This window comes from Phyllostomus discolor, chromosome 1 (genome assembly GCF_004126475.2).
Source record: "Phyllostomus discolor isolate MPI-MPIP mPhyDis1 chromosome 1, mPhyDis1.pri.v3, whole genome shotgun sequence".
Lineage (NCBI taxonomy): Eukaryota > Metazoa > Chordata > Mammalia > Chiroptera > Phyllostomidae > Phyllostomus > Phyllostomus discolor.
Window position 1 is genome coordinate 161176414 of NC_040903.2, and position 12086 is coordinate 161188499.

At 45.6% G+C, this 12086-nt stretch overlaps 1 protein-coding gene across 1 annotated transcript in view; it reads right to left on the reverse strand.

The window, feature by feature from the left end:
* Positions 1-12086, reverse strand: part of SHC4 (SHC adaptor protein 4) — a 105825-nt gene that overhangs the window by 73780 nt on the left and 19959 nt on the right. The window contains 1 exon segment of the mRNA XM_028507612.2: positions 1871-1941. Within this exon segment, the coding sequence (XP_028363413.2) occupies positions 1871-1941 (71 nt within the window).

Sequence of the window (12086 nt, forward strand, 5' to 3'; positions counted from 1 at the left end):
CTAAGCTTATACCCACTTGTAGAAGGTCCTACAAGACCTAGAGTCTCCAAGACTTTCAAAGATCACTCCGAATGTCAACAATATGTGTGTGAGCTCTTGCGGGGAAGAAAGTATAAAACTTTCTTTTGTACATTGAATTTTCTGTCAAATACCAGCATGGAATTTATTACTTAAAGAAACTCAGAGGTGAATTCTGCATGATCACTGTTCTGCTCAGTAAGTTTCCATTTTTGTTAATTCCTTAAAGTGGGTCATACTTATTTTATATCTTCTTTGTCTTCTCTCTTTCCTTGGTGGTTTTTCTCCTTCCCCCATCTGGGTCAGGGAATCTTAGGTCTGCTACTGAGTCCAAGTAGCTACCAGATACAGTACCTCAGACTCAGCCTGCTCCAGAGAAGGGGGTCAGGAGCTGAGAGTGGATCACCTAGAACATACTATTCTGAAGCAGGGAGACTAACGTTTAGCCCTGATGTGTGGAAATCAGCTTCACTGCTTTCTAGCCCTGCCAGAGACAAGGCCCCTGGGCTAATGGGGCTGGAGTCTGCTGACTTTAGGTCAAGCCACTTGAACCACAGGGCATCTTGACCTATGAATCTCCCATCCAGACAGCCTCTCCCTCCTTTGACTTGGAGCCAAACTGGACATTTTTTCGTATCCGCTCCTGGGAGAAAATGTGCATTCTTCACACTCTTACCAAACCACCTGCCCAGGTTTGAGGCCATGTCAGTGCTGATGCTATGGACCAATGGGGCATGTGGCCGTCTCTCCTCTGCCTGCCCTCTGTTCTCCAAACACTGCTGTGGCTGGATCCCTCACTGTATTCAGGGATTAGGTCAAATGGCTTCTCCTCAGAGAGGCCTTCCCCACCACCAAATTAAAAAAAGAGACCACCAACCTCAGGCTTCTACAAACCTGCCCAGGCTTCTACAAACCTGCCCAGAGCACAAATCATGTATAGACACATCTACAAAGAACAATATCCAGAAACAACGCCAGACACCTTCCCTCGGGTGTGAACCTTAATCACACACTGAAAATTCATGGCATAGAAAGCACCTTTCACCATTTACTAAACCAAAGGAAAATGCAGACTTAAAAGTTTACAACAATAAAAAAAAATGGATCCTAACAAAATTAAGTGCATGGCTAGGAGAGGGGAGAATCCTCTAGTACAGTTCTTCTGCAGAACAACCTAGCGGTATATATCAACAGGCTTCAAAATATTCATATTGTTTGGCTCAGTGGTGAGCACTGAGGCCATTATGCTATGTGAAATAAACCAATCAAAACAGACAAATGTTGTATGATTCCACCTCCATGAGGTACCTAGAGTAGTCAAACTCATAGACATAAAGTGGAATGGTGGTTGCCAGGCGCTGGAGATGGGGCAGGGAATGGGGAGTTATTGTTAAATGAATGTAATTTTCAAAATGGGAAGATGAGAAACAGTTCTGTGCTTCTTGTCAGCTATTTCTTCAACAGGTCAACAGGACCTTCTGTAAAGTCCAATCTCTAGGCCTAATTTTAAATACTTTTGGTACCTGGGAAAGCAGCTGTTTCTATGACTATACCATCTTACCAGCTCTCACATAAAATTCAGGTGCTCTGCCACAGAACTGAAAAATCTTTCACATTATGAGATACAGCCACTTATCCAAAGTCACTGGACTATGTTCTACCTTCCAGTCACTCTTGTGACTTTCATAAAAAAATAGTGTTCTTCTGACTTTGTAATTTGCTTTCCTGAGCCCACACAGCCCAGTTAGCTCACTTTTTCTACCTCTGTGACTTTCTAAATAAACTTCCTCCTATAATTAAAAATAAAAATAAAAGACAGTCCTTAAAGCCTCTCCCATTTTTGTTCTTTTACCTTGTAACTTGAGTTCTCTTCCCAAAATCCAGTGACCTCATTGACTGCAGCACTTCAATACAGCCCATGTACTGGAATAAGAAAAAAAGAGAACAGGTGAGGGGAAAGTAGCACAAAGATGTCTCAGCTTTAGAGCTATTTCCTGAGAAATACCTTTAATCAGTTCCTGCTATCAAGTTACATTTACAAACCCTGCCTACCATGGATATTTCTGACCATTCATGGGCATGTCTTAAACTTCAGCTCAGTTATACAACATCAGCAAAAGCCAAACTATGATATTAAGAATGCAGGTAACAACGACAAATATGAATGCAATGGTTAAGATCTTGAGCTCCAGGGTCCAACCCTGTGAATTAGAATCCAGGCTCTGCCACTTGTTATGGAACCTCAGTAAGGTATTCTACATCTCTGTATCTCAGTTCTGTCACCAGTAAAATGCAGATACAATTAGAATATTTGTGAGAGTAAATTATTTCTTACGGGGGTCCTAAGAGCGGCACCTGGTATGTAAAACTATTAGAGGAAGTAAAAATAAATGTGAGACTAATAACACAGAAACATTGTATCTTCTAAGGAGATAAAACAAGCATATAAATGCAGATAATATAGGATTTAGTAACATAAGATCTTTTTTTTTTTTTTGCAAAATCATGTATGGGAGTTCAAGAAAAGATAAACATTATATCCTGCACCAGGAATGAATGAATTGAACTTGAACATGAAGTATTAGAAAAGGAATTGTCACTTATAAAGCTCAAAGACGGTTGATACTTAATGCAGCAGCAGTGGGAGGCACATCAGGCTGCTGGTAAGGGAGGGGTGTGATCAGTTGGGGTTGGAGGAGCCTGATGCGCAGCAGTGTGAAGGTGGGTGAGTACCGAGGGAGTAAGTGAGGATGTGCCTGCCCAGAGGGAAGAAGTACTGGCAGCCGACACCGAAAGGGGCTGGTGGCAGTAGGAAGGAGGGGACAGATTCAAGCGGCATCTCGGAAATAGATACTACGTGATTCGGTAGTTGATTTGATGTAGAGAGTAAGAGAAGGATGAGTCAAGGATGACTCAGACATTTCCAGCCAGGGTAGCAGAGGGAACAGTGATTCCACTAACAGAGACAGGAAAGTCAGGGCAGGGGAAGATGAGCTGGTTTGGGACCCATTGACTGAAAGACACTGGTGGAGTATCCAGGAAGTAACAAGCTGGCGGTTTAAAATTGGATTCTGGGCTCGTGGAGAGGACTTAAGCCTGGGGATGCAGACTTAGTCGCCTGTGCAGCTTTGCCAGGTGAGGCTGTGGGCGGAAATCCTCTTAGCAGATCCTCGGTTGATGAGGAAGAGCGTTTCTCAGAGAATGAGCTCAGAAGCGTTATGAGAGCCGAGCTGTCTGATTGAAAGTGATCTGTCGGCTCCTTGAAAATTACATGTTTACTGTTTGGAAGCCGTCCAGCCTCCCTCTGCTTGGAATGGCAGAAGCACTATGAAGAGATGGCAGGAGCCAGGGGGCGCCTCCCCAGACACTTCGTGTAGTATTTCTGAACAAATTCTGTAGATTTAGCATCCTAAGAGCCCATTGGTCCCCCAAGGACTGCCTGGTGCCTAGGGCCGGGGAGAGTTCACTGGCCCAGACAACCACCTGGTGACTCTCAGCCAGGTTCCTGTTCATCACACTCCTCTTGGGTCTCTGGCATTGACACAAAAAAGTTGTTTGAATGTCCTGTTCTGTCTTCCCAAGGCTTGAGTAACTCAGGGAAGCAAGTGACGCATGGAGATTTCTGTTCCGGGAAGCATAAGACTTAGTAGGGCAGAAAAGCTAGATTTAGGGGGTATGGTAGAACTCCCGTCTCAAAATTGTCATGAGATGAGATTCCAATGGCCCAAGCTCCATGTCAAGGTAGATTGAAAGGATGGTTTTCCTAACCTCCCTGGCTGCTCTGGCTTTTCCTATCTTTCAGTGTCTTCTTCCATTCCAGCATTTACCTCCTGCTTCCCTATTTCTGTGCCCCTCCTGCTGGAAAGAATGGGCTTCCTGCACGGGTGGGGATACAGGTCTCAGCGACACCTCCAAGTCCTTGTCAGTGCACAGGAGGCTGTCATTTTTTCCCTTCAGTGTAAATCATCGATTTAAGATGAGGTGACTCAGCCTACCAGGGCACATTTTTTGAAAATGTGACCAAGCACCTGCATTTTTCATACTCTGCCAGAGTGCTTTTTCCAAAATGAATACCAGAATGTGCTCTCCATTGCTTAAAATTCCTGGCATGTATCAAAACAAATACAATACTATAAACCTAGACCCTATGTTTCCCGGTCCCTGCTCACCCCCTTCCACTCCCTCAGTGTCACTCTCCCCCATGCACTTTGCTGCCACATGGGCCTTCTTTCTACTCCTCGAATACTCCCAGCTCTTTCCAAACACAGGGCCTTTGTACTTGCTGCTCCTCTCCCCCTACTGCCAGCTCTGCCTAGCTCTTCCCCTACTGCTCTGCAGAACTGACTCCTCTTCATCCTTCAGGTTTTAATTCAAATGTCACTGCCTCAGAATCTCCCCGCTGTCAGCTTCATCGCCACTGACAGATTATCAGGTTTGCTTGTTAATTTGCTGTTACCTATATTCTTTCCTTAGCTGTAAGCACTATTAGGGTAAAGACCATGATCACCCCTGTTTTCCCATTACTTGGGACAGTGTCTGGGACATGGAAATCTAATGAAAGAATGAATACAGCTTCTATGGTTCAACTCTGACAGTATCTTTTAAAGAGCAGAGGAAGGGAGAAGAGACAAAGGGAAGGGCAGGTTGGACTGGGAGTAAGTGAGAAGTACAGAACTGGGGACTCAGAGGGAGACTCAGGAATTGCAGACCAGGAAGGTAACTTTCGGAAGGTTTCTAGATTTCTTTGTTATTTCCTCCATGTTTATTGTTTTCCCATCTGAGAGACTGGCAACAAACGACCTAAACAGAGAGGGCTTTGCAGTCAAATGGGCGGAGGGGAAAACAGCGCACTACTCCTTCGGTGCTGTGGGCAGAAGCCCTGAATGACAACGAACCCTCCCACATGAGGGGCAGTGTCTAAGAGGGGCAATTCTCAGCCCACTCAGTGACTCCCAATGGTGAGATTTTCAGTGGAGAGTGTGAGCGGAGGACAGAGAGAGAGGGGATCTTCCAAAGGTTTTGTTCTCAATCACATTTCATGGTGCTAACCCCCTCATGCCTTTCCTTCTAAGGCAGAATGCAGCATCACCTCTGATCCCCCCTTCCCTTCCCTAAAACCTCTGTTTTGCTTCACATGCTTGTCTGTCAGGCACAGGTGACAGCCTCACAAGAGAAACTGAAGTTTCTGAAGAAACGTGAGTTGTGAGGTGGTGAACGGGAAGGTTGTCTGAGCACTGTGCCTCTGCTTTCTCACCCTGCCACCCGTAGCAAGGCCTGAGGTCATGGTGACAATGTATACATCCCCTTCCACCCTGCGCATGCCTCATGAAGCCACTCTGAGCAGACTGAAGGCGGGGGGGGGGGGGGGGGGGGGGGGCGGGGGGGGGGCGGAATCAAGGCCTGCCCATTGCAACAATTACCCCCAATACCAGAATGGACATGGCCTCCCCGTCGACTCACACAGTCCACTTCGCTCAGAAACCACTGCTGTGAGGAGGCAGGGACCCGGCAACATATAACAACAATCCATCCACTTCTTCCCACCTGCAAGAGCAGGCAGTGGCTGAATGTCAAGGCCTGAGGGAGAAGTCGGGTTTGTTGATTTAGGTATAAACTGGGTGTGACAATACCTCTCATTCATTTACTAAACACAGATCTACGTAAGACATGGTCTGTGTTCTTAAACAGCCCATCCCCATAAGGACAAGGCAACTGTGAAAGAGATGACTTTTCTCTCTGTGGGGTTAGTCATTGTTGTTAATTCCATTTAACAGATGAGGAAATTAAGGCCTATTAAAGGAAGGGTGCCTGGCTCAGTTTCGTTTGTTCAGTGAGACTAACTCAGGGTTTATTCTAGAGTCCACAGTGCATCTGGGGGGCTCGGTGTGGAAGCCTTGAATAACAGAAACATCAAAAACAGAAGGGGCCATCCAGCTGGCTCCCAGTGACTCTCCTTTGTGCCACCTGGGGGGCTAAGAGGGCAGCAAGCCTGAGGGCTACCTGGTAAGAACAGACATGAACACAGGCTCTTCTGGGGACAGTGGGAGGTGGCACATGAGACAGCCGACACTCCCTAATTCCTTACCATGTGACAAGGAGAGGACACTGGAGATTCTTATTAGAGACACACGGGGTGGTGAGAAGTGGCGGAGCTCCGAAGTGCTCACACAACCTCCCCATTCAGCACCCGGCGGTGCACCTCACTCTCCCTCACACCCCAAGGCAGTAATAATATTTTTGTGCTGTCTGAGCTCCAAGCACTTGCTCCCAGGGAGGGGTGAACGCCTATATTCACAGCCAAGTGTATTGTGAGCTTTGCATTCCAGAAAAGAAATTACTGGAGGTTTTCAGAGAAAAGGAGTGATGTGGAAACTTCTCATTCTGACTCTTATAGAGAATGATATATTCTGACATCCTCAGAAAGAATGTCTGAAGGATACAGAAGGATACATGTTAATGGTGGCTACCTCTGGGGATGGGAGAGAAGCAGCCTTTCACTTTATACTTCACATTTTGTATTGTTTATATTTTTAAAAATAAGTAGGTGGTATTATTTAGAGTTAAAAATTAAGTAAAGCCTACCACTTAACCTCTAAGAACCACAGTTCATTATTCACTAAGTAGGGTTAGTTCCCTTTTTCTTCATGGCATATGGCCTGCCTGAGAATGTGCCTGGCTCTGCACCAAGAGAACGAAGGAGTTGTTCAGGAGGCGGTGTGAGGCACAAGCCCTGCGCATGCTCAGACAAGGAGGAACCGCGCTTTGAAACAATCGGAACGCTGAGAACGGTCTGTGAGCAAGGACGGAGTGACGAGGGCCAGACCTTCAAGCAATAACGCTCAACAATGATAGAGGCCACCAAGGTGGCCTGAAGACACTGCAAGATTTTTCTGCCACCTTTAAATGACTTTCAGTCTTTCCCATGTTAAAAAAAAAAAGCCAGGGAGAGGGAAGAGAACATTCTTCATAATTTTGAGACATGGTCACTACGTCCCACTCATGCTTGAACTTACGACAGTGGTGTCTGGCCTCTGGGCTCCACTGAAACTGCCCGAGCAAACCAACCACCTCCTCACAGTCCACTCCAGCGAACCAGCCGCTCCCCCAACCAAGGCGTCCGCCACTGCCAGCCTCCAGCCACCTTCTCTTCACTCTGAACCTCTCTTTCCTTGGCTTTCCTGAGAGCGTTTTCTCATTCCTCATGCTTACCCTCTGGCTATTCTGTGTCAGTCTCCTTCGCTAAGAGAAAAAATTTGCAAATGACATATCTGAAAAAGGACTTTCACCTAGAATATATATAAAAAACTTTTACAACTCAATAATAAAGACAAATAACCGAATTTTTTAATGGGCAAATGATCTGAATAGACATTCTCCAAAGAAGATATACAAATAGCCAATAAGCACATAAAAAACCTGTTCAATACTGTTCATCACTAGGGCCTTGCACATCAAAACCACAGGGAGATATTAATTCATACCCTGTGGGTGGCTATAATTTAAAAAACAAACAAATGAACTGAAAATAGCAAGTGTTGGCAAAAATGTGGAGGAACTAGAACCCTCATAGATTGCTGATGGGAATATAAAATGGTGCGGTCACTGGGAAAAAGAGGTTGGCAGTTCCTCAAAAGGTGACACTCGGAATTCTGCTCCTATATTTATACCCATGACAACTGAAAACATAGGCCCACCCCAAAACTTGCATGCACATGTTCATAGCAGCATTATTAATAATAGCCAAATAGTAGAAACAACCCAAATATCCACCAACTGATAGATGGATCAATAAAAAGTGGTACATCACACAATGGAATAGTATTTGCCAATAAAAAGAAATGAAGTACTGATACATGCTATCACATGGATGACTCCTGAAAATATTATTCTAAGGGAAAGAAGGCAGTCACAAAATGCCACATATTGTACGATTTCATTTATATAAGTTCCCAGAATCAACAAATCTATAGAACTAGAAAGGAAGGCAGGAAGGTTGAGGGGATGAGGTAAGACTGCTAAAGGGTACAGGACTGCTTTGGGCATTGATAAAGGTGTTCTAATATTGGGGGCAGTTGCGCAACTCTGTGAGTACACTGAAAAGCATTGAATTGTACACTTTCAATGGGCAAATTGTATGGTACATGAATTATCTCTCAATAGAGTTATTACCAAGCACCCATGAAAGCAACAATAACAGGTCACACAAACAATATCTGCTGGTGGTGTGTGGCCCTGATGGAAATGATTCAGGAAATACGTGTGAGTGGATGAGTGATGAATACATGAGTAAGACATCAGAAATCATCACAGTTGTGTGAAATCTCCTTCAGCACCCTTAGGGCAGAGCTCATTGCCCTTCCTTTGGGCTCCCAGAGCGCCTCTGTCATACCCCAAGGTGGCACTCAACCAGTTGGTGCTGCTATTTATCTGTTTAAATGTCTACGCCCACTGCTGGACTGTGGGCTTCTCAAGGGCAGGGAGTGAGACTTAGTCATCATTATCCCCAGAACCTCTTACAGGGCAATAAATGATTTATTTGAATGAAGTAGCCAAGAAATGATGTTCAGGAAGTCTCAAAATAACCTGCATCCTAACTGGACCATCTGTAATGTGTTCCTTCTTAAAGGGATATATTGCCAGTTGAAATGGCCCTGACGTTAAGCTGGTCAAAGCTCTCCTTATGCTAGGTTTGAGTCAAAAGGTGCATCATGGAGAAGGGAATGGAAAGTCCTTTCCCCTTTTAGTGCAGCACCAGTCTAATGAAGACCTGGGCAGGCAGACACTGGAGATGAGGGACCCTGCCTCTGGAATGGAAGCTCTATGGGAGAGTGGGTTTAGAGGGAGTTCAGGGAGACAGGTGTCAGTGGAAGAGGCACAGGTGGTCTTGCCAAACGCTGACTATCCTTAGAGTAATTTTACAGCACCTTTGAAAGTTCCATCCAAGCGCCCAGGGCTGCTGACACCTTCCCTCTCTCCACTATTCTCTGCCCTCTTGTGTTTTTCTTCAGAGCTCTCAATGCTGGCAGTACCGTGTGTGTGTGTGTGTGTGTGTGTGTGTGTGTGTGTGGTCTCCCCTGTGAGAAGTTTAGTGGCAGTGAGCTGGACTGCTCTATCCCCATCACCTAGAATACTGTGTGACACACAGTAGCCCCTCACAATAAACTTTGGTTGATTGAATTCAACATTTCTTTAAAAAATCCAAACATCTACTCTGCTGAAAGCTCCTTCTTCTGCTCCAGATTCAAAAGCCTGAAAATCTGGATTCGTTCATTCATTCATAGTTGAGATCTTGGCAACCTTCTGAGTCCTTAACGTTCACAAAGATGGAATCTTCTAGAAGTAAGTTGGGCATTCTGCTTGTTCTTCCAAAAGCAAGATCTCCCCCTTCCGATTTCCTGACCAAACCAAAGCAGGGCTGTGCAGGGAGCAAAGCCTATGGCTCACGCCCAAACCCCCACCTTGCTGTGCTTTCCCTGCTAAGCAGACTCCATCGCCCACAGCAAATGGAGAGAGTGCCCCCTTTTTTTGAAGTCCATTCCTAGTCCCTGCAAGGCAAGCAGAACTAATAACATCTGAGTGTAATATCCTGAGGGATTTTGATATTAAAGAAGGTAAATTTTAAGTTGACTCGGAAGAAAGGTTTCTTTTTGACAATGAGCGCCTCAGGATCTTGCACATAGAATGTCTTGAAGGCCAGAAGCCCAGATAAACAATAAAAATCTTGGTCTGGTTGACACCTTAGTGGCACTCCAATATACTACAGGTGTCTGAAACAACCTTCTAATTCATCCGAAAAAAAGTATTGGGTGTCTGTGGGCACAGAAACTATGACAACCATCTGCGTCACATGAGGCAGTCCTGTGGCAGCTCATACCAACAGTCCTACTCCCACTGAGAGAGGCTTCTTCTCCACCTGCAGCCCTGAGCAGATCCACAGGCACTCAGACGGAGGTCATTTCCTTGGCAAAAACCACCCCAAAAGCATTTGGAAGGTTGTGACCTCTCCTAGGAATAACTTTACACCCTTGTGTTGGGAGACATGAGTGGCTCTTGCTGTCACTGGGCACAGCCAGAGAGGCAATCCTCTGTGACCCTGTGCTTCTGCACAGAGATTTACACTGTGCCTATTCTCATCAGTGTTGGCACAGTATGGTACCCCTTTCACAGACAGGAAAACTGATTCTCGAGATGCAGTGGTCTGCTTGGTGGCCTGCTCAGAGGCCACAGGGCTGGCTGATGGAGAAGAACACAGATGGCTTTGAGGCTGACACTTGTGCTCGTCAGTATCGTCTGCCTGGCCTGGAGAAGTTCACCATCTAGGTGAACTTCTTGGGAGACGCCAAGTCCTGCCTCTATGAAGAATACAAGATAGGACACAGAGATGCTGAACCCTGGCTTAGCAGATTCAAGTGTGTTTCATCCTATGGATGGGACATTTGCTGACAGCAATTCCCTCACGGTACCTGGTCAGTAGAAGTCTCCCCATGATGCGGACACCCTGCAGTGCCTTATACTCCACAATGAGTAGGGGTGGTAGAGATATTTAAAATGAAAATAAGCCCTGACCAGTGTGGTTCAGTGGGTTAGGTGTCATCCCACATAGTGAAAGGTCTCCAGTTCAATTCCCAGTCAGGGCGCAGGCCTGGGTTGTGGATTTGATCCCCAGTCAGGGTGCATACAAGAGGCAAGGAATCAACGTCTCTCTCTCACATCAATGTTTCTCTCCTTCTCTTTCTCCCTTCCTTCCTTCCCCTCACTCTAAAAATTTAAAAAAATCTTTTTTTAAATAAAGAATTCAAGAAAATAAAAACTTCTGCACAGAATATACTACACTGTATCTCTCCTCCATCCACCCAATCTCTCTCTCCCCCCATATGTAAAACTATTTGTCCATGAAGGGAAGGAACAGCAGCGTGGTAAAGCCAAGCACCCTCCCCAGGCGGCGGATGTCTTCTATTCTGTACGAACTGGGAGTGACCTGAAGAATGACTGCTGCTCCCACACCTCAGACAGTAAGTACTGCACTCATGCCCCACCATGTCGATCACCCTTCGTGTTCTCGAAAAACAGGAATTGTGTGGTACAAGGGCCAGTTCTCCTTGTCCAAGTGTACTTTTTGCAGAAAACTCCTTGAGGGCCTTGTATCTTATATTCAATTTTAATGTTGAATTTCAAAAGCCATAGCCAACAGCTTCGTGCTAAGCCCTTGGTGAGAAGCAGCAAGTGTAGGCAGTGCGTCCCAGCCTACTGAGAAATGTGTAAGAGATTTTCGTCCCTCTGTAGGCATAACCCCAGAAGACCAGCAATGCTGCTTTGTGCTGCTCTTGGAGAAAGCCTCTGACCGGGTGGGACTGGCTCCCCAAAATGGAAGTGAGAACTAGAAGACAGGCCTACTCAGATTAAGCTGCTTTTGTAATAGCAATGGACTACTCTGTCCTGATGGAGCCAGCAAAATCTCAGGTTGTGTCAGAGCATTAATGCATTCCGGGGAGGGGAAGCCTTAACGCTGCTGCTTACAGGAAGAACAACTGAATAATTGATCCCAACAACTGTTTAACTAGACACCTAGGGGTCAAAAGGCAAGTTTTCTCTTATTCCCCAGAAGGCCTTCCTTCCTCTATACACTTTATTTTTCTCTTTTGTTTTCATTTGCATACTTCTCCTAGTCCTATATTTATATAATACAATGTGGGCATTTTTAGTGCTGTTCCACAAATATTTCCAATGTTTCACCTTCCCACCACATGGTAAGACTGCACTTCTACTGTCCATTTGAGGTTGGGGGTGGCTCCTGATTTATCAGGGATATTCAAGTGGACTCTCGCAGTGGGGGAGTGGTTTTTCACATTTCTTTTCTCTTGCAACTGGGAAGCATAGAGACGGAACCTCCCTCAGCTCACTCCGAAGGGAGAATGACACAGATTAGACACCCCCAGACAATTTGCTGTGGGCACATAGCATAAACAAGAAATAAGCCTTATTTGTCTAAGCCACTGAGCTGCTGGGGGACCTAGTCCACCCTGACTGATACAGTCACCACGAAAGGGAAGAAAGACGATGCCACAAAC